This window comes from Scyliorhinus torazame, chromosome 3 (assembly GCF_047496885.1).
Source record: "Scyliorhinus torazame isolate Kashiwa2021f chromosome 3, sScyTor2.1, whole genome shotgun sequence".
Classification (NCBI taxonomy): Eukaryota; Metazoa; Chordata; class Chondrichthyes; order Carcharhiniformes; family Scyliorhinidae; genus Scyliorhinus; species Scyliorhinus torazame.
Genome location: NC_092709.1, coordinates 241,277,584 through 241,301,235, shown reverse-complemented (window position 1 = coordinate 241,301,235; position 23,652 = coordinate 241,277,584). Strand labels below are relative to the sequence as shown.

The 23,652-nt window shown below is 47.5% G+C and overlaps 1 protein-coding gene across 1 annotated transcript in view; it reads right to left on the bottom strand.

Annotated features, from left to right (window-relative positions):
- Positions 1-13,115: 13,115 nt before the first annotated feature.
- Positions 13,116-23,652, bottom strand: part of LOC140409029 (molybdopterin synthase catalytic subunit) — a 73,032-nt gene continuing 62,495 nt past the window's right edge. The window contains exons 3-4 of the mRNA XM_072497061.1: positions 16,766-16,889; positions 13,116-15,289 (exon numbers count right to left, since the gene is read on the bottom strand). Coding sequence (XP_072353162.1) covers positions 15,215-15,289; positions 16,766-16,889 — 199 coding nt within the window. The 3' untranslated portion in view covers positions 13,116-15,214. The remainder of the gene's footprint in view (positions 15,290-16,765; positions 16,890-23,652) is intronic.

The window sequence follows — 23,652 nt, the reverse complement described above, 5'->3', positions numbered from 1 at the left end:
AGCCTGCGAGGACCAGCTGCCAAATGTGTTCGCGGACATCTTTAACCTGTCTACTCCGCTCAGAGGTCCCCATCTGCTTCAAGAAGACCAGCATCATACCGGTGCCAAAGAAAAACTAAGCAACATGTCTCAACGACTACCATCCGGTGGCCCTGACTTCAGTCGTAATGAAGTGCTTTGAGAGGTTGGTCATGAAGCGCATCACCTCCATACTCCCACAACGCCTTGATCCACTGCAATTCGCATATCGCCGCAACCGGTCCATAGCAGACGGCATCGCCCTGGCTCTACACATCCCCAGAGCATGTCGACAACAAGGACTCCTACATCAGACTCCTATTTATTGACTACAGCTCCGCCTTCAACACCATAATCCCAGCCAAGCTCATATCAAAGCTCCAACACCTAGGACTTGGCTCCTCCCTCTGCAACTGGATCCTCGACTTTCTAACCCACAGGCCACAATCAGTAAGAATAAACAACAATACCTCCTCCACGAACGCCCGGTCCCAGGGGCAACGGAGACTGCAAAAGCAGTAATAAGGCACAGTGAGGTGAAATGTCCAAGTTGGGGAAAAAAACGGCCGTGAAAAAAGTGGTTAATGAAAGTCTGCCGGGGAGTGGAAAGGTCAGCGCAGGGACTGCAAGTAAAGCGAAGGCTGGAGCACCAGGGGAGGCCGCATTGCTCACGGCAGAAGAAATGACCAAGGTGATGGCGGTGGAACTTGAAAAACAGTTCACAAAGCACATGGAAGCAATGAAGAAGGAGATGGGGGCGGTATTGAAAGTGCTTGTGGAGGAGGCGATTGCCCCGGTGAGGGCGGCGGTATCAAGCGCAGTGGAAGAGGTGCGGGAGCAACGTGAGACACCGAAGGAAGTGGAAGAGCATTATCGCAGCACAGTGATCAACTCACCTCGATGGGGAAGGAGTTGCGGAGGGTGATAGAGACCAACAAGGGGTGGAAGGCCCGAGGCCGACAGAGTATTTTGCCACGATGTTGGCGAAGCTATTGGGGGATGGATACGATCCCTCCCGATATGAACTGGGTTGGGCTCATCGGTCGTGGAGGCCAATACCAAAGGCGGGTGAGCCGCCAAGAGTAGTGACTCTGTGTTTCCGTAGGTACAGCGTGAAGGAGAAGGTCCTGTGCTGGGCAAAGCAGAAGCGGGTGGTGCAGTGGGCTGGAGCTGGTATACGCGTATACTAGGACTTTACAGTGGAGCTGGTGAGGAGGCGGGTTGCCTTCAGCCGGGTGAAGAAGGCACTGTACATCAGCAAGGTGCAGTGCGGCATAGTATATCCAGCTAAGTTGAGTGTGACCTACTGATGCGCAATCAATTACTCTCGAGACAAGGTGAGTCATAACTAATAGGCTTTAATCTGCTAGAACTCTTCCCCAGCAGCTTCGATACAGAAAGTGAAGGCTGCTGGGACGGCATCGGTTCTTATACTCCGCCTCTCAGGGCAGAGCTATGTAATCAGCCAATGATAAACTCCTGGGTCTAACCAATGGTCACCCACCTCTCAGGTACCGCAATACCTGATATTACCACATTCACCCCCTGTTAAAAAAAGAGCCCAGCGGGTTGATGGCCAGCATCAATAGTCGCCTTTCGCATTCTATGACCAGGTATGGAGGTGCCGTGATGTCGAGGGTAATAACAAAGTGTTCAAGGTGCAGCAATCAGTCGATTGGGTGGCCTGGTCGTCCTTCTGGAGCGTCTGCGCTTCGGCGGTGATTCTGATGGGGGTCCCGGCGGTTGCGACTCCGGGAACGTGATGTCGTCCTCCCAGGCAGCTTCGTCACCCCTAGGCGGCGCTGTTGGGGCAAAAGATGGACAGGGGGGAAGGCTCCTGTCGGTGGCATCGGTGTGTGTTCGGGCCTAGGCAGGGGCGGCGGGAGTACTGACCCTCCAGTTAGGTGCTGTGGGGAGGGTGGGGGGTGGGGGCAATGGTGCGGGTGCGCGTGGGGCGCCAGCGGGCGCCAGGTCCCGAAGGGATACCGTGTCTTGGCGACCGTCAGGGAATGCTGCATAGGCATACTGAGGGTTGGCGTGCTGCAGGTGGACCCTCTCGACCAACGGGTCCGACTTGTGCGCCCTCACATGTTTCTGAAGCAGGATGGGTCTGGGTGTCGCTAGTCAGGTTGGGAGCGAGGTCCCGGAGGAGGACATCCTGGGGAAAACAAGGAGACATTTGTGAGGTGTCTGGTTCGTGGTTGTACAGAGCAGTGACCGGATGGAGTGGAGGGCCACCGGGAGGACTTCCTGCCAGCGGGAGACTGGGAGATTCCTGGACCGTAGGGCCAGCAGGACGGTCTTCCAGACCGTTCCGTTCTCCCTCTCTACCTGCCCGTTTCCGCGGGGGTTGTAACTTGTCGTCCTGCTCGAGGCGATGCCCTTGCTGAACAGGAATTGACGCAGTTCGTCACTCATAAAGGAGGACCCCCCTATCACTGTGAATGTATGCAGGGAAACTGAACAGTGTAAAGATACCCTGGAGGGCCCGGATGACGGTGGTTGTGGTCATGTCTGGGCAGGGGATGACGAACGGGAACCGGGAGTTCACGTTAAGGAAGTACGTGTTGCGGTCGATGGAGGGGAGGGGGCCTTTGAAATCCATGCTGAGGCGTTCAAAGGGACGGGAAGCCTTTATCAGGTGCGCCCTCTCTGGCCGGTAGAAGTGCGGCTTGCACTCCGCGCAGATTTGGCAGTCCCTGGTGACTGTCCTGACCTCCTCGATGGAGTAGGGCAGGTTGCGGGTCTTGATAAAATTAAAGAAACGAGTGACCCCCGGGTGGCAGAGGTCTCATGGAGGGATCGGAGGCGGTCCACTTGTGCGGTGGCACAAGTGCCGCGGGACAGGGCATCAGGAGGCTCGTTCAGCTTCCCCGGGCTGTACAAGGTCTCGTAATTGTAGTTTGAGAGTTCTATCCTCCACCGCAAGATCTTGTCGTTCTTAATCTTGCCCCGCTGCGCATTATCGAACATGAAGGCAACCGACCGTTGGTCCGTGAGGAGACTGAATCTCCTGCCGGCCAGGTAATACCTCCAGTGTCGCACAGCTTCTACTACGGCCTGGGCCTCCTTTTTGACCGAGGAGTGGCGAATTTCAGAAGCATGAGAGTACGGGAGAAGAAAGCCACGGGCCTGCCCGCTTGATTGAGGGTGGCCGCCAGAGCTACGTCGGTACATCGCTCTCGACCTGGAAGGGGAGGAACTCGTCGATGTGCGCATCGTGGCTTTTGCAATGTCTGCTTTGATGCGGCTGAAGGCCGGCCGGGCCTCCGTCGACAGGGGGACGGTTGTGGACTGGCTCAGTGGTCGAGCCTTGTCTGCGTAATTGGGGACCCACTGTGCATAATAGCTGAAGAACCCGAGACAGTGCTTTAGGGCCTTGGGGCTGAGAGAGGGGGAACTCCATGAGGGGGTGCATGCGCTCAGGGTCAGGGCCTATGACTCCACTTCGCACTACGTAGCCTAGAATGGCTAGACGGTCGGTGCTAAACACGCATATATCCTTATTGTATGTCAGATTAAGGATTTTCGCGGTCTGGAAAAATTTGCGGAGGTTGGTGTCGTGGTCCTGCTGGTCATGGCCGCAGATGGTGATGTTATCCAGATACGGGAACGTTGTGCGTAAGCCGTACCGGTCAACCATTCGGTCCATCTCTCGTTGGAAGACCAAGACCCCGTTCGTGACGCTGAAGGGAACCCTTAAAAAGTGATAGAGCAGCCCGTCTGCTTTGAAGGCAGTGTACTGGCGGTCACCATTACGGAAGGTTGGCTGGTGGTAGGCAGACTTGAGATCCACCGTGGAGAAAACCTTGTATTGCGCAATCCTGTTCACCAAGTCAGCTATACGGGGGAGAGGGTTCGCATCCAGCTGCGTAAACCTGTTGATGGTCTGGCTGTAGTCAATGACCATCCTATGTTTTTCCCCGGTCTTTACCACCAGAGCTCTCCAGAGAATGTTGCTCGCTTCGATGACCCCTTCCCTCAGCAGCCTCTGAACCTCCGACCTGATAAAGGTCTGGTCCTGGGCACTGTACCGTCTGCTCCTGGTGGCGGCGGGTTTGCAATCCGGGGTGAGGTTCGCAAACAGGGAAGGCGGGTCGACCTTAAGGGTCGCGAGGCCGCAGACAGTAAGGGAGGGTATAGGGCCGCCGAATTTAAAAGTCAGGCTTTGCAGATGGTACTTGAAATCCAGCCCAATGAGGGTGGCCGCGCAGAGGTGCAGCAGGACGTACAGGGGGAAATTGTGGAATTCCCTGCCTCAGACAGTGAGGTTCGCTAGGCAGAACCCCTGTATCTCCACCGTGTGTGACCCGAGGCCAGGGAGATCCTTTGATTTACGGGATGGGTGACAAGAGAACAGCGCCTCACTGTGTCAGAGTGAACAAAGCTTTCCATGCTCCCAGAGTTGATCAGGCACGACGTCTCGTGGCCGTTGATGGAGATCATCGTTGTAGCTTTCGCCAGCATCCGGGGCCGACTCTGGTCCAGAGTCACCGAGGCCAGCTGCAGTAATGGAGAGTTCTGGTCGGGCAGCATGTAGTCGGCTGTGCTGGGGTCCTGGGGCCCCATCCAAGATGGCGTCACCCATGGGTCGCACATGGTGTCCGGGGATGAAGAAGATGGCGGCGCGAGGGACAAAATGGCGGCGCCCACCCATCCAGCGTGGTGTCCGGGGGGCAAAATGGCTGCGCCCGCGGGTCGCACGTGGCCTTAGGATAGGGGGGTGGTGGTGAGCGCTGGGCGGTTGGAGCCTGAAAGGAGGGTTGCCGATAGTCGCTGGAGACCACGGCCACGGCGCGAGCCTGGCAGACCCCCACTGAGTGGCCCTTCTTGCCGCACCCTTTGCAGGTGGCGGTGCGGGCCGGGCAGCGCGGGCGGGGATGATTCGCCAGCCCGCAGAAGAAACAGCGGTGTCTGGCGGCGTTAGCGGGCCGTCTCGCCGTGCAGGCTTGCGAGGTCAGGGGAAAGGTCTGAGGGGCTGCCGCTACGGGGTGCCACGCAGCCCAGGGGGCCGCCGCGCGATCGGGAGCAAAGGACAGCGCGTTTATATATGCAACGTCCATGGACCCCGCCAGGGCCCGTGCCTCTGCAAGTCCCAGAGTGTCCATTTCTAGGAGCCTTCGGCGGATATCGGGGAGGTCATACCTGCCACGAAAGCATCCCTGATCAAAAGTTCCGTGTGCTCGTTGCCCAAAACTGGCGGGCAGCCACAGTTTCGGCCCAGCACCAGCAGAGCCCGGTAGAAGTCTTCCAACGTTTCCTCGGGGCTTTGCCACCTAGTCGCCAGCAGGCGATGTGTGTAGACCTTGTTCACAGGGCGGATATAATGTCCTTCTAGCAGCTCGATCGGGGCAGCATAATTCGCCACCTCCTCGATAAGAGGGTAGATCCCAGGGCTGACCCGTGAGCGTAGGAGATGCATCTTTTGTCCTTCCATGGGGGTGTCGGCAGCCGTGTTGAGGTAGTCCTTAAAGCACGCCAGCCAATGTTTGAAAATAGCAGCAGAGTTGTCCGCGTGGGGGCTGAGCTGAAGGCACTCCAGTTTGATACGGAGATCCATCCTTTCAACTGAAGTTGTAGCAGATTAAATTGATGCACAATCAATTACTCTCGAGACAAGGTGAGTCATAACTAATAGGCTTTAATCTGCTAGAACTCTTCCGCAGCAGCTTTGATACAGAAAGTTTTCATAGAATTTACAGTGCAGAAGGAGGCCATTCGGCCCATCGAGTCTGCACCGGCTCTTGGAAAGAGCACCCTACCCAAGGTCAACACCGCCACCCTATCCCCATAACCCAGCAACCCCACCCAACACTAAGGGCAATTTTGGACACTAAGGGCAATCTATCATGGCCAATCCACCTAACCTGCACATCTTTGGACTGTGGGAGGAAACCGGAGCACCCGGAGGGAACCCACGCACACACGGGGAGGATGTGCAGACTCCGCACAGACAGTGACCCAAGCTGGAATCGAACCTGGGACCCTGGAGCTGTGAAGCAATTGTGCTATCCACAAGGCTACCGTGCTGCCCAGTGAAGGCTGCTGGGACGGCATTGGTTCTTATACTCCGCCTCTCAGGGCGGAGCTATGCACATCAGCCAATGGTAGACTCCTGGGTCTAACCAACGGTCATCCACCTCTCAGGTACTGCAATACCTGGTATTACCACACCTACAAATCCAAGGACTTTTATTTTGGGAAGGCAGAAGCAGCAGAGGAGTTTGCGAAGGCAGAAGGACTGTGGCAGAATTGAGAAATGGTCGTGTACTGATGTAGCCTCATGTAACTTTAGTTTTTCACTGCGTGTTGGTGTATGTACTAAATGAGTCAATGCTGTATTTGGACAAGGGAAGACATGGGACTTTCATTTGCAATGATGGTTCTTTGGGGCTTGGGTCTGTATGCAGGGGTTGTATGCTGAAGGGGATTTCTTGGTTTTCCTGGGACCGGGCAAGGGGGAAGGAGACCTGGGCGGGGGTCTCCATGCTGGCCGGTTTAAGCCGACCAATGAACGGGAGCCAGGTGGGGGGGGGTGGGGCTGCAGCCATTGGAGCCTGGTAGAACAGAGTCTAGCCGGGGTGAAAAGTTGGGGGAAGGAACCGAGGTTGGGGGGAGGAGTTTACAAGAGGAAGTGGAGGGGAAGTGTCTGGGAGGGGAGGGTGGGGGGTTGTCTACAATTTATGGGTGTCATTCACGATACTCTTTCGGGGATTGGATGGCATTGAATATTAGTGGGAGGGGTTGGGGGGTGAACTCTGTATGTCAATGGTGATGTCATGAGAATGTCGCTTTAAGTAATGGTTAGCTGCCCATGTTACTGCAGTGATGTCAGAGTGTGGGTGGAGCTAAGCTCTGGTTCTGCTTTTTAGTTTCACTTTGAGAAAAGCTTGTGTGTGTCTGTCTTTTTGGTTTCGTGTTTCAGTGTGTGTTGCAGCTGAAGTCAGCCAAAGCAGCTGTGTTGTTGAGCTCTCTGCCATGAAGGACTATCTCTTAATCATTTGGTGAATTCAGAATTATAAATGTTTCCAGTATTGAATGTAAACTCTGATGTGCTTCTGTTTAAAGGTTTGTTCAGTCTTTTGGGTGTAAAATGACAGCATTCAGGTTACTTAGTGTTATATTCTTTGGGGTTATCTTTGAATTAATGGTTGCTAAGATATTCACTGTTTGTTTTAAAAAGGTTAACTTGAGTTCATAGAATATACATTGTTTTGCTTTAAAAAAGAACTTTTCCCTTTCTGTAGTACCACACTTGTAGAATGGGCCGTGTGCTCCCCATACCACAATCTATTAAAAGTTGTGGGTCAGGTGAACTCCATGATACACTTTGGGGTTCTCTAAACCCTGGCCCTTAACAGGTGACCATAGGCGATTCCTGATTCCTTTATCTTTTTTCCTTTTTCCCCACCTTGGGAGGGTTTGTTTTATTTGGTGCTTATATTGTCAGGTGGGCCGCTGTTTGGGACGGTGGGAGGATGGGATTGTTGTTGTTGATGAGGGGATTGACATTGTCTTTGTTACCGCTTACTGTTTGTTGGTGGGGTGTAAATTCTGAAGAAAATGTGAAAATGGAGAATAAAATGTAAAAAAAAAAATACCTCCTCCACAATAGTCCTCAATACCGGGGCCCCACAAGGCTACGTACTTAGCCCCCTACTCTACTCCCTGTGCACACATGACTGCGTGGCAAAATTTGGTTCCAACTCCATCTCCACGTTTGCTGACGATACGACCATAGTGGGCCAGATCTCAAATAATGACGAGTCCGAATACAGGAGGGAGTTAGAGAACCTAGTGGAGTGGTGCAACGACAACAATCTCTCCTTCAATGCCAGCAAAACTAAAGAGCTGGTCATTGACTTCAGAAAGCAAAGTACTGTACACACCCCTGTCAGCATCAACGGAGCCGAGGTGGAGATGGTTAGCATCTTCAAAAATCTGTCCTGGTCCACCCACGTCAACGCTACCACCAAGAAAGCACAACAGCGCCTATACTTCCTCAGGAAACGAAGGAAATTCGGCATGTCCGCATACTCTTACCAACTTTTACAGATGCACCACAGAAAGCATCCTATCTGGCTGCATCACAGCCTGGTATGGGCAACTGCTCGGCCCAAGACCGCAAGAAACTTCAGAGAGTCGTGAACACAGCCCAGTCCATCATACAAACCTGCCTCCCATCCATTGACTCCATCTACACCTCCCACTGCCTGGGGAAAGTGGGCAGCATAATCAAAGACCCCTCCCACCCGGCTTTCACACTCTTCCAAATTCTTCCATCGGGCAGGAGATACAAAAGTCTGAGAACACGCACACTCAAAAACAGCTTCTTCCCCGCTGTTACCAGACTCCCAAACGACCCTCTTCTGGACTAACCTGATTAACACTATACCCCTGTATGCTACATCCGATGCCGGTGTTATGTAGTTACATTGTGTACCTTGTGTTGCCCTATTATGTATTTTTTTTTTTTTTCATTTTCTTTTCATGTACTTAATGGTCTGTTGAGCTGCTCACAGAAAAATACTTTTCTCTGCACCTTGGTACACGTGACAATAAACAAAATCCAAATTCAAATCCTTCCTCTGCCAGCATTGAACACCCCCCACTAACACTGCGGAAGAATAGCCAGCTCTCCCCCCAGAGTCTATGCTTACCTCGGTGCCCCAGGAGGAATCCCCTTAACTGCCTCATGTCAGGCCCAATCTGTTGTAAACCTTAAGTCCATGATGTCACATCGTCGAGGTACAAATATTTAGTGAGGAGTGATCATGTGGCTGGGGGCCCGCTTATATTTAAATATATTAAAATATATTGATATGAGGTTCACAGTCTTTGTGGGCCTGAATCTCATGACGTGGACATTGTTGGCGAGGGGCGGGGAAAATAAATCAGGAAACACAAACTCTCCAGCACGAACTGCGTTTACCGAGTCTCATGAGATTTCCACCCATGGTGCCGATTCCACAGACGATGAGTATGGGCTCAAGATCGCGCCCTCTGTTTTATTGTACCAACCAGGATTGAATTCTGGAAGATCCAAATCAAATTTTCTGATATTAATGAGTACTGAAGGTAGGAACTATTTCCACTGCTTGGGAATCTAGGACTGGGCACATAAGCACAAATCTTCCTGTCTCTGGCTAGTCAGAGATGCTATGTACGTTGGGAGATGTGTGTCAGAACCCTGCAGAGGCCCTGATGCACAGATATGCTGAGGAATTTCCAAGGAAGTTTAAACTCCCAGTCTGCTGATTCCCTGCTGCCCAGGACCCTCCATAACTGTCTCAGACTCTGAGCTCAAGGTAGAGACTTAGGCTAGAGACATGGAACTTACCTGGATATCCAGGAAATGTTGGATAGTTAAACAGCTGGGGTATTCAACTGAGCACCACAACACCCTTGCCCCCAATCATCCCCGACACAAACTACCACCCAACCTGACCCCACTCCCCCTGCCGCAACCCCGCCAATGTGATCTGACTACTCCCCCAACCCGATCAGACTACCCTCTGATCAGATTATCTCTGGATCACCAACTAGCCCCAGACCCAACTACCCACTCGCCCGCCTTCATTAAAGGACCTGGATCTACAAAAATCTAACTGAATACAACAACTAGAAGGGACACATTCTCTGCTTCTCCTGACTCTACTACGCTGATTGGACTTACCCCTAGAGATGCAGCACTGCCCTATCTTGCATCAACTGTAATCAGATGATCCTGGAAGAAATGGGCAGTATTGTCAGGTTGACAAAAACGTTGCAGGTACTGGCAATGTGCCCAGCATTGTCACTGAACACAAGAATTAGGCTGCTGACTAAAAATTACAGATAGGACTTTAAGGAGTGAAATCAGCAAACACTTCTACATGATAAGGGTGATAAGAGGTTCAGAACTCTCTTTCACAAATGGCAGTTGTTACTTGGTCAATTATTTATTTAAATCAGAGATTGATAGATTTCCATTAACCAAAGGTATTAAGGAATATGAGCAAAGATAGGTTTTTTTATGTTAAGTCACAGATCAGTGATGAAACAAACACTAAGCCTGAAACGACCTGCTCCGATTTTCCTTAAGAGGGATCTCAACTTGGTATGATAATGATGTGGAGATGCCGGCGTTGGACTGGGGTGAGCACAGTACGAAGTCTTACAACACCAGGTTAAAGTCCAACAGGTTTGTTTTGATGTCACTAGCTTTCGGAGCGCTGCTCCTTCCTCAGGTGAATGAAGAGGTATGTTCCAGAAACATATATATAGACAAATTCAAAGATGCCAGACAATGCTTGGAATGCGAGCATTAGCAGGTGATTAAATCTTTACAGATCCAGAGATGGGGTAACCCCAGGTTAAAGAGGTGTGAATTGTGTCAAGCCAGGACAGTTGGTAGGATTTTGCAGGCCAGATGGTGGAGGATGAATGTAATGTGACATGAATCCCAGGTCCCGGTTGAGGCCGCACTCATGTGTGCGGAAATTGGCTATAAGTTTCTGCTCGGCGATTCTGCGTTGTCGCGCGTCCTGAAGGCCACCTTGGAGAACGCTTACCCGGAGATCAGAGGCTGAATGCCCTTGACTGCTGAAGTGTTCCCCGACTGGAAGGGAACATTCCTGCCTGGTGATTGTTGCGCGATGTCCGTTTCATCGTCAACCGACAGAATACCCTTCGTCGTCCAGTACTTCCCCGGAGCGGAGAAACTACTTCATCTTCTTCACAGCCTTCAACATGTCATTGATGATGATGAACATCTTGCCAAGGTCATCCCCACGCCCCCACTACTTGCCTTCAAACAACCGCGCAACCTCAAACAAACCATTGTTTGCAGCAAACTACCCAGTCTTCAAAACAGTGACCACGACACCAGTGACACAACCCTGCCATGGCAATCTCTGCAAGACTTGCCAGATCATCGACATGGATACCACTATTACACGTGAGAACACCACCCACCAGGTACGCGGTACATACTCGTGCGACTCGTCCAACGTTGTCTACCTCATACGCTGCAGGAAAGGATGTCCTGAAGCGTGGTACATTGGCGAGACCATGCAGACGCTGCGACAACGAATGAACGGACATCGCGCAACAATCACCAGGCAGGAATGTTCCCTTCCAGTCGGGGAACACTTCAGCAGTTAAGGGCATTCAGCATCTGATCTCCGGGTAAGCGTTCTCCAAGGCGGCCTTCAGGACGCGCGACAACGCAGAATCGCCGAGCAGAAACTTATAGCCAAGTTCCGCACACATGAGTGCGGCCTCAACCGGGACCTGGGATTCATGTCGCATTACATTCATCCCCCATCATCTGGCCTGCGAAATCCTACCAACTGTCCTGGCTTGATACAATTCACACCTCTTTAACCTGGGGTTACCCCGTCTCTGGATCTGTAAAGATTTAGTCACCTGCTAATGGTCGCATTCCAAGCATTGTTTGGCATCTTTGAATTTGTCTATATATATGTTTCTGGAACATACCTCTTCATTCACCTGAGGAAGGAGCAGCGCTCCGAAAGCTAGTGACATCAAAACAAACCTGTTGGACTTTAACCTGGTGTTGTAAGACTTCGTACTGGTATGATAATGGCATCGCTACACTAGGTGGACTCCTGGTAAAGAGTCCACTGAATGCAGTAGGGTCTAACTCCAAATTAAATATCTCCAAAGGATCAAACCACGTTTTTAAAAAGTCCATTGTTCAGCAGTACCTTTGTTCTACAAACATATCTCCACCTTCTGTCCAAACAATTATAGATGACAGCATTTAAAAAGGAACAAAGAAAGTGGGTAACTGCCGTCCTCTGTGTTAAGCCTATGCAATACAAAAATGCTTTGCTGAGGGTCTTACATCTCCTGCATTTAGGGTGATCCCTATTTTTCACTTTCCATTACAGTTTCGACTGGCACAAATGGTGGTGTAAATGGTTTATAAAGTACTGGTTTGTAAGTGATCAGGTGCACTGTATCTTTTTTAAAATTCTTCAATGGAATGTGGACGCAATGGAAAGGCCCGCATTTGTTTCCCATCCCTAATTGCCCTGGAGAAGGGAGAGGTGAGCCATCTTCTCTGCAGGCCATGTGATGTAGCAACACCCACAGTGCTGTCAGGAAGGGATTTCCAAGATTTTAATTCAGCGGCAGTAAAGGAATGTTGATATGGTTCCATGTCATGTTGGTGTATGACTTGATTGGAACTTGTAGTTCCCATGTGTTTGTTGTCTGTGTGCATAAGGCCATAAGACATAGGAGCAGAATTAGGCCACTCGGCCCATCGAGTCTGCTCCGCCATTCAATCATGGCTCATATTTTCTCATCCCAATTCTCCTGCCTTCTCCCCATAACCCCGGATTCCCCTTATTAATCAAGAATTGGGCTTCCAGTTGGTGGAGGTTGCAAGTTTAGAAAGTGCTGTCAGAAGCCTTAAGTTACTGCAGTGCATCGTGTGTGCAGCACACACTGCTGCCACTGTGCTTCAGTGGCGGAGGGAATGAATGTTTAAGTGGAATTGTCCTGGATGGTGTTGAGCTTCTAGAGTGTTGTTGGAGTTGCACTCATCCAGGCAAGTGAACAGCATTCCATCACACTCCTGACTTGTGCCTTGTGGATGGTGAACGTGTTTTGGGGAGTCAGGTGGTGAGTTACCCTTTGCAAAATTCCCAGCCTTTGACCTATTCTTGTAGCCACACCTGGTCCCGTTCAGTTTCTGGTCAATGGCAACCTCCAGAATGCTGGTAATGCCGTTGAACATCAAGGAGAGATGGTTAGATTCTCTCCTGTTAAGATGGTCATTGCCTGTAAATGTTACTTGCCACTTATCAGCCCAAACTTGAATGTTGCCCAGATCTGGCTGCATTTGAACCCAGACTGTTTCAGTATCTGAGGAGTCGCAAACAGTGCTGAACACTGCGCATTCATCAGCAAGCATCCCACTTCTGACCTTATGATGGAGGTGAGGTCATTCATAAAACAGCAGTATATCTGACTGCATCCCTCTCATTTAGCACAGTTCATCATCACTTTTTTTATCTGAATACAGAGCAAGTGTCAGTACATGCAACATTCAGAAGTATAGGTTATACAAGCAATATCAGTGATTGATGTTATTTGCTGCAAACTTTAATTAGTGCAGTGAACAAATTGAACAATTTGCAAAATTGCCCTATGGCAAAATCCATCATTGAGGGGAGTTAAATAAACTCTGGTTAAAATTCAGTACAAATTTATTGAAACAAGTATTTTGAAAATTGCGTCAAAACCTGGGTCAATATAATCTCTGCTCCATTTGCCACCTAAACAATTCAATCATTCTATAAATACACACTTAGGGACTGTACATGTTAAATAAAACCACTAGAGGTCACAATTTATCTACTTTATAGCAAAGCCTAAACATTAATTACAAAATCAATTATAAGCGCTCATTGAAAATAACTGGATTCTTGCCTCGTTGGCAGGGGCTGGTGTGAATTTCAGTGAGGCTGTTGCCATTTTGCCAGGGCTTCTGCAGCTGTTCGCCAGTTATGCTGGGTGAATCCCCATTGAAATTCACCCCCACTTACAGCAAATTCCCATTTTTTTCTCCACAAGGAAGGTTTCCCAACAGAAGTCGGAATCCTCGGAGGAGTCCACTGATATTTAAACGGCCCTTACTTCAAAATATCAGCTCCTCTGAAAATGCACCAAAGTTCTGCCAAACCCAAAATTTTCTGATCAAAAAGACATTTCAAGTAACATTTTTAAAAAAAAATTTAAACATATAAATCATACCTTCTCACTTCAACCTTGAAACAGTGCTTTCCTTAATTCATCTAATATTTTAGCTCTCCATGTACAAGTCAAATCATTGCCCATTCAAAACAATTTCAAACAGGCGATTGGGGTGATTGCTATTAAAAGCACCTGCTGCAAACATACTGAGCTGGATTCTCTGATTCTGGGGCTATGTCCCCATGCTGGCGTGGGAACGGGGGCGTTTTACGCCAGAAAAAATGGTGTAAAACGGCCACAGATTCCCCATTTTGCTGGGGGCTAGCAGGAAGGCAGCATAGAGCACCCGGCTCTAGCTGCGGATACTGCCCAGAGAATTGCCATGTCCGTGGCCGCGCATGCGTACGGTGGCGGCCGCTCGCGGACCCGGCCCGCAAAATGGTCCCCCAACCTTTGGCCGGCTCACGCGCCCCGGACCACCTCCCCACAGTGCCCCCAGCCCCTGATGAAGTCACCCCTGCCTGCGGATCAGCTCTCCCCCGGCTGTGGCGGCGCTGGACTGAGTCTGCAGCCGCCACTCCATGTTCCTGACGGATGAGACGTGACTGACAGCGTTGGGAACTCGGGCATTCGGGGGCGTAGCATCAGGGGCGGGCCTCAGGCAACGCCCTGAGGCTGTCGATACGTGGCACATTGTACTCTCAGAGTACGCTGCTTTGGAGGGGACGGAGCATCGCGAAAGCGATTTGGTCAGGAACTGTGATTCACCGGCCAGTCGCCGAATGCGATTTTGGCGTTGGCGACCAGAGAACCCAGCCCACTATTTATGGCAGGATTGAAGTTTACAATGATTTTTGAATGCAGGCTACATTGTATTCTTTAAAACTGATTTGTTATTACTACTTGGTGATACAGAGTATGCCACTGTAATTCACATAGACGAACATAACTGAAAGTTCAGGTAAATATTTCTCACCTGGGGTAATTCCACATTTTTGACAATTAATTTTCTTGTCATTCTCAATATGCACTGAGGGTATTCAGTATTTTGCTTTTAATTGACAAAACTGAATTCACCGTCAGAATTTAATAGTTACAAACTGAGGGAGCATGCAATAGCTTTCACGTGTTAAAATTTAAAGAGTTCCTTTGATCTGAACATGATTATCTTCAGAATATAGCTTTGACGAACATTATTGGATATACTAGTTCAAAAATATGTTTTCATCAACAGTATGAAATTAATTTACATTACCAAGGAGATTGACAAGTTTGAAACACAGAAAGATTATATATATTTTTCTGTTCAAGTAGCATAGAATTATGTAGAGTGTATGTGTCAAATGCCATACTTATACAAATATACTGCAAAGGCAAATCACCAATTGCAATTAATGCATCAATTACTTAATTTCAACTCAAAAGGTTAAATGCTTTGGCAACAGACAGTGTGATAATACTTCTTCACAATTACATGGAGATCGAATTATTTCTGTTCATTTCGGGACCACTGACATTCTTTATTTTCCTTCCAGGTATATTCTTCGGTTTCATAAACCTCCTGCATTAAAAAAAATGAATTTAAAAAAGAAAATTTCCTACAGTTAACATATTTATGTCTAAATAGCAGTTCAATATTTACATTTCTAGGACAAAGATTTGCAAAAGCTAGGATTACAAGCATTAAAAATTAAAGAGCTTTACATTATGAATCTTTATTTAATGGACCCAAAAAAGTGTTGTTTCTCCATTCTACTGAGTCACAGTCACTGAACAAGTACATCCCAGCACTATAGATGACGGCTGCACACCACACAAGGCATGTTGGCCTCATTATTTCAGCACATCAAGTCATCCAGTGTTACCCTTTAAGCACGGTGGTACAAGAGCACAGAGGAGCAACGGCAGGTGTGAAATGGCAATGGATAATGTTGCTGTCTCTCCCAATTAGCACATTGGCTTCATTCTGCAACGCCAGTCTGAAGACTACACACATACCAGAAAATAGCCCAGGATATGCTCCACCCACAATCTGCAGCTGGATCTACCTCAGGGAAGCGGAGACATCACAGTCCCAGCAGCCTCTCCCTGACTGTCAAATTCCAGCCACCTCCAACCTCAGCCATAAGCATTGTAGCAAGGTGAAGCACAAGATTAGCTATGACAACACAACAAATACATTCTGATGGGAAAGGGGTGCATTGAAAGTGGGAGCACCAGAATCAGAGTTGCAATGCAGTTTCTATTTAAAATTTGGTGACATTTGAATTGCCAAGGGTACAAGTCAGTTTTTTTTTAAAAAATGTTGAGTACCCAATTAATTTTTTCCAATTAAGGGACAATTTAGCGTGGCCAATCCACGTATCCTGCACATCTTTTGGGTTGTGGGGGCAGAACCCACGCAAACACGGGGAGAATGTGCAAACTCCACACCGACAGTGACCCAGAGCCGGGATTGAACCTGGGACCTCGGCGCTGTGAGGCAGCAGTGCTAACCAGTATGCCACTGTGCTGCCCTACAAGTCAGTTTTAACTTGCATGTCTCTGGGAGGACTGCTATGGCGAGCAAACTATTAGATTTTATAGAAGATGGAAATTGTTTTGGGGCTTGGGAAGATGGAGTAATTAATAGATGTCGTCTTCAGGACACAAACAAAAAGGTGTATTTCTGGGGAACCATCTTCTGCTTCCCAGTGATGTCTCCTGAATGATGCTTTGCAGCCTCCTGCCCAGCCACCGCCCTCCCCAACTTTCAAGACAGTTGGTGACAAAATTTGGAAAAATAATACATACTGAAGTATGCATTCATGGTTAGTCATACAACAGAAACAAAGTCAAGATGATAAATTAGATGACAATGAAATTCAAAAGAATAAAATTTCATAAGATACAAGCTGAGCAAAATCGACTTTGGCCCAATGTTCTTTATCCAGGGCTTGCCAATTTGCCAATGACCATTTTGCACTATCGCCTTGACCAAAATGTCCCCCCCCCCCCCCCCCCCCCCCCCCCCCCCCCCAGATTCCAAAGCACATACCTTCTTCCATATTGGTACTGTTGCTTTTAAAGTAGTAATACAATATTTCACTGCATCAAGAGACTCATTTCTGTGTGGAGAGGAGATCGCTATGATCACACTTGCTTCGGTTATATCAACTACCCTGCAGAATTACAAAGTGAAAAATGGAATCCGAACAATTTTATGGAAAATATTTTAATTAACAGCAAATTTAAATCCTGAAATAAATGTCAGAAACACACACAACCATTAGCACAATTTTTAAGTGGCTATTTATGTGAAGATATTCATTTTTTTGATCAGATTTTGTTTTGCGCCAAGTGCCTAGTTTTGTGCTGTATAGGACCAGAAGCTCTGGTGTTTTGGTCTCCTTACTTACGAAAGATATAACTGCATCAGAAGTAGTTCAGAGAAGGTTCACTCGACTGATTCCTAAAATGAAGGGATCATTTTCTGAGGAAAGGCTGGACACATTAGGCTTGTATATATTGGGAGTTTAGAAGAATGAAAGGTGTTCTTATTGAAACATAAAAGACCTTGAGGAGAATTGACGGTGGATGCTGAGAGGATGTTCCTTTCCCATTGTGGGAGAGACTAGAATGAGGGACATGGTACAAAAAAACAATGGGTCTTTCATTTAAGACCAAGGTTGGGAGATTATTTTTTTTTAAACTCAAGAGAGCTGCTGTGTGTGGAATTATCTTCCTCAGAGAACAGTGGAGGTTGGGTCATTGCGTATTTCTACGGGTGAGGTAGCTAGATTCTTGATTGGCAAAGGAATCAAAGGGTATTAGGGAAGGAAGAAAAATGGAGTTAAGGCAACAATAAGATCAGCCACGATCTTATTGAATGTTGGAGCAGGATCAAGAGGCCGAATGTTTTTTTATTCATTCATGGTATGTGGACATTTCTGCTAAGTCTGCATATTTATTGCCAATCCCTAATTGCTCTTGAGAAGGTGGTGGTGAGCTGACTTCTTGAACCGCTACAGTCCATGTGGTGTAGGTACACCCACAATGCTGTTAGGGAGGGAGTTCCAACATTTTGCAACAGCGAAGGATTGGTGAACCGTAGAATTCCGACAGTGCAGAAGGAGGCCATTTGGCCCACCAAATCTGCACCGACCATCTGAAAGAGCACCCTACCTAGGTCCACTCAAGGGCCATATCCCAGTAATCCAATCTAACCTGCATATCTTTGTACACTAAGTTGTAATTTAGCATGGCCAATCTACCTAACCTGCACATCTTTGGACTGTAGGAGAAAACTGGAACACCTGGAAGAATCCCACGCAAACTGAGGGAGTGCAAACTCCACACAGATAATCACCCAAGGCCAGAATTGAATCCAGGTCCCTGGCGCAGTGAGGGAACAGGATGGTGAGTGACTTGGAAGTGAAGTTCCAGGTAGCGATGTTCTCGGGTATCTGTTGCCCTTGTCCTTCTAGATGATAGTGGTCATGGGTTTGGAAGGCGGTGTCTAATGAGCCTTGGTGAGTTCCTGCAGTGCATCTTGTAGATGGTACCACTGTGTTTCGCTCATGGAGGCAGTGACTGTGGATGTGATGCCAATCAAGTGGGCTGCTTTGCCCTGGATGGTGTCAAACCTTTTAAGTGTTGTTGAAGAAGCACTCATCCAGGCAAGTGGGGAGTATTCCATTACACTCCTGACTTGCATCTTGTAGATGGTGGACAGGTTTTGGGGAGTTACTCGCCACAGGGTTTATAGCCAAATAATTGGTATTGCTCCTAATTCATATATTCACACAGGAAGTATAATATGGTAGTTGCAGCAAATTCAACAGAAGAACAGAGTCACACATATGTGGCCTACCTGGTTACAAGGAGAGGGATATCTCAAACTAGCTAGTAAGGGTGTTGGAGATGGACAGAGAGAATCTAGCCAATGTGTTCTATTTTGGGACATTGGGAAGAGTGGACAAGAGCTGTTTTAAGATCAGGAACTACTAGGTGAATTAAAGAGCAGGACCTCAAGGGTACAACTTCTGCATTATTACTTGAGCCATATGCAAATCTATGTAGGGATATGCAGATTGTGGAAATAAACAGGCAGCTGAAGGAGTGGTGTGGGAAAGAGGAGTTCTATTTCCTGGGACAATGCATGAATACTTTCCTCTCTACCGCCTGTACTCTCTAACTCCTTTTTAAGCAAGAATGTAATGGAACAGGAAGAAACTTTGATGTTGGAATAAGCTCCATCTGAACCGGGCTGGGGTTAGGATCCAAGGGAAAAAGACAAAGGGGACTCGGAAGAACTTTAACCTAGTAAACACAGGGAGGGATCAGGTGGAAAATATTGAAATAATAGCCCCAAAACAATTAAAAGGCAAGAGAGTAGAGAAAAAAAAAAAGATCAGATATTGTGTTTTAAGCAAAGGAAAAACTAAAAGTTATAAAGTAATTAATCCAGGAGAGAAAATGATAAACATACAAGTAAAACATTAGAGCTCAAGGGCAGATTGGGTTGCCCATAAAAAAGTGTTCTTTAAACAAACACATTTAGGATAATAAACAACTGAATGAATTACAGATGCAAATTTAACTTGCAGTTTGTGGCATGGTACCATTGCTGAGACATAGCTGCAAGACAATCAGAACTGGGAACTAAATATACCATGGCCTACATGAAAGATAAGGAAAATGGTGGAAGGATCGGAGTAGCCCTACTGGTTAAGGATGAGGTCACTGGGGAGGCAGTGGCGTAGTGGTATTGTCACTGGCCTGGTACACCAGAGACCCAGAGTGATGCTCTGGGGATCAAGGTTCAAATCCCGCCACAACAGATGGTGAAATTTGAATTCAATAAAAAAATCTGGAATTAAAAGTCCAATGATCACCCTGAAACCATTGCCGATTGTCACTAATGTCCTTTCGGGAAGGAAATCTGTCGTCCTTACCTGGTCTGGCCAACATATGACTACAGACTCAAAGCAATGTGGCTGGCTCGTAACTGCCCCCTCAAAGGGAATTAGGGATGGACAATAAATGTTGGCACAGCCAGCGATGCCCACGTCCTATGAACAAATGTTTTTTAAACTTCGAAAATATAATGAAAAGCAAGAAGTTGAGACTTTGAATAGAATTTTGAACTAAAAAAGCATATAATACAGTAATGAGAGTTTTGCAGCAGCCTCCTATTAGCAACTATTAAGTGAAAAATTGCATGAATGCAGAGATTAGACTGTAGTAATATAAAGAATGGATTTAGTATGGGATTTTAACTTTCAGAGATGAGGACAGGTAGACTTGAATAATGTCAGAAATTGAGTGAATGTCCCCTGGTGTTTTCTGGAGCAATATGCTCTTGAACAAACAAAGGAGTATGTCATATTAGATTTAGTATGAGTCATGAGCCAATCTTAGTGAACAGCCTAACAATACATGAACATTTATCCAATAGCAATCATAATCAAAACTGAGATGGTAGCAAAGAGCAAGAAGGTAGAGCAGGGTATGTCAGGAAATAGGGATAGTTTTAAGTAAGTTATGTTGTTCATTTGGTGACTATGCTGCAGGTGCAGGGAGCAGTTTGAGTCTCTCTCTAGACAGGACCTGAACAGGAATCTGGAAAAGGCCCTGTTAAGTAAGTTAAGCGAGGAGCAGAAATTCCAAGTTAGAAGACAGGGCTGCAAGATTTTAGATTTAAATTTAGTGTCACGTGTACGGAGGTACAGTGAAAAGTAGTGTTCTGCGTAGTCCAGGCAGATCGTTCCATACATGAAAAACATAGGACATACAATAAATACACAATGTAAATACACAGAAACAGGTGAAGCATTCGGAGTGCAGTGCTACAACAGTAGAGACGATGGTGTGGAGAGATCAGTTCAGTCCATAAAAGGGTCATTCAGGAGTCTGGTAACAGCAGGGAAGAAGCTGTTTTTGTATATGTTAGTGCATGTTCTCAGACTTTTGTATCTCCTGCCCGATGGAAGAAGTTGGAAGAGTGAGTAAGCCATGTGGGAGGGGTCTTTGATTATGCTGCCCGCTTTCCCAAGGCAGTGGGAGGTGTAGACAGAGTCAATGGACAGGAGGCAGGTTTGTGTTATGGACTGGGCTGTGTTCATGACTCACTGAAGTTTCTTTCGGTCTTGGGCCGAGCAGTTGCATTCCAGCTGTGATGCAACCAGATAGAATGCTTTCAATGGTGCATCGGTAAAAATCGGTCAGTCAATGCGGACATGCTGAATTTACCAAGTTTCCTGGGGAAGAATAGGTGCCATTGTGCTTTCTTGGTCGTAGCGTCAAGGTGGGTGGACCAGGACAGATTGGTGGTGATGTGCACACCTAGGAATTTGAAGCGGTCAACTATCTTCACTACGGCATCATTGGTACAGACAGGGGCGTGTACAACACTTTGTTCCATGAAGTCAATGACCAGTTCCTTAATTTTGCTTACATTGAGGGATACTACTGTCATTGCACCATGCCACGAGGTTCTCTATTTCCCTCCTGTACTCTGACTCATCATCATTGTTCGCGATCTGACCCACTACGGTCGGGTCATTAGAAAACTTGTCGATGGGGTTGGAGCCAAATTTTGCCACACAGTTGTGTGTGTATAAGGAGTATAGTAGGGGGCTAAGTACGCAGCCTTGCGAGGCCCCGGTATGGGGACTATCATGGAGGAGGTGTTGTTGTTTATCCTTACTGATCGTGATCTATGGGTCAGAAAGTCATGAATCCAGACGCAGAGCGAGTTAATAAGTCCTAGGTTTTGGAGTTTGGATATGAGCTTGGCTGGCATTATGGTGTTGAAGGAGGAGCTGTAGTCAATGAATAGGAGTCTGACGTAGGAGTCCTTGTTACTGAGATGCTCCAGGGATGAGTGTAGGGCCAAAGAGATAGCGTCTGCTGTGGACTAGTTGTGGAGGTATGCAAGTTGCAGTGGATCAAGGTATTCTGGGAGTATGGAGTTAATATGTCTCATGACCAACCTCTCGAAGCACTTCATGATTGATGTCAAGGCCACCAAATGGTGATCTTTGAGGCACGTTGCCTGGTTCTTCTTTGGCACCGGTATGATAGTGGTCTTCTTGAAGAAGGTGGGAACTTCGGAACAGAGTATGGAGCGGTTGAAGATGTCAGCAAACAACCTGCCAGTTGGTCCACGCAGTATCTGAGTGCATAACCAGGGACCCCCGTCAGGACCAGTTGCATCCAATTATTTTTCTTTCCAATTAAGGGGCAATTTAGCATGGCCAATCCACCTACCCTGCACATCTTTTTGAGTTGTGGGGGTGAGACCGATGCAGACACGGGAGAATGTGCAAACTCTACAGGAATGATGACCTGGGGCCAGGATCGAACACGGGTCCTTGGCGCTGTGAGGCAGCAGTGCAAACCACCACCTCACCATGATGCCCTTTTGGGTTCACTTTCAAGAAGGCCGATCTGACTTCTGAGGCTGTGACGATCGGAATGGGTTAAGCCTTGCCACAACTGAAAAGAGTCCACGTTGTTAGTCTGGGACTCTAGCTTAGTCTGGTATTGTCTCTTGCCATCCCTTTTGCTTTTCTGAACATCGTACCTAGATTTCTCGTGTAGGTCAGGGTCACGCCTTATACCTGGCCTTCAGTAGGGAGTGGATCTCCAGGTTAAACCATGGTTTCCGGTTGGGGAATGAAAGTACTACTTTCTTTGTCCCGCAATCTTTGACACACTTAATGATGAAGTCTGTGACCTTGGTGGCATACCCGTCTAGGTTGACCCGAGTTCTTGAATATGGACCACTCCACTGAATCTATGCAGTCAAGTAGGAGCTCTTCCGTTGCTTCGGACCAACATTGCACGATGCACGAAGGTGCGGACCTGGGATAATGTGGGCTTGTGAAAACCCAGAAGATCCAAGGATACCCAAAGGCAGGTGGATCCTTACTATGGGCCTGGGAAGCCATGGCACCTGGGGATCAGAGCGATTACGTGGAAGGCAAAACTTGAATACAAATGGTGATCCAGAGGAATACTGGAAGGAGAGGTTGAAACACTGGATGTGGATCCTTTGTGAAGGCATGCGAAAAAGGGTCATTTGGGAGAATATTCCAAGGCGTGCTTTTTGAGAGTCGAGATTGGAAAAACTCATGTGGAAGACAACTTTGGCTCAGTGTGACAAGCACTGGAGGATACTACTGAAAAATCCACAGAAGTTGTTTGGGGTGGCATCTGTCACTTTGTTTCAGAGTGTGGTATGTCTGATCACAGTTCACCTATTGGTTTACATGGACTTTGTACTTGCTGTGAATATTAGAGTACAAGTTGGATTTCATAACTTGTGTTATCCTTATGAATCTGTATATATCCATAAAGGTATAGCTGGAGTGAAGAAGTAGGGATTATAGTTCTTGCCTAGTTTAGTAAATGTTTATTCTTTTGTCAGAAGTTATCAGCTGACTCCTATGACTTTGGTCAGTTGCCATTTCTAAACAAAAAATCAAAGTTAGGATCTATCAAGCAGTGAAAAAAGGCTATCCTTAGTGCCTATGACCTGCTTCCTGAGGCTCACAGGGAGAAATTCTGGAACGCAAGGGAGCAACCGGGACAGACCTATACTGAATTAAAGAGGGTAAAGTAAAGTAATTTTGACTGTTGAATATGAACATTAAAGGTAGATACAACATATGAAGCTCTGAGGAAGTAATTCTCTCGGAAAAATTTAAAGTTTCACTTCTTTCGGTATTTAGAATCCATGTTGAAGACCAAAGGGTTAAAATGGCTAGACAGGAAGTGGAGATGGCTGATGATTATGAACTGGTCCACAGATCAAAAACTTTTTCTGTCACCCCCATAAAACCAAGTAGGACAGGTGGGAAGGTGAAAGGACCACAAGTAGCCAGAGAAGAGAAGAGACAGCTGGGAATGGTCAGACAGGTTGCTAGGGTGAAAGTA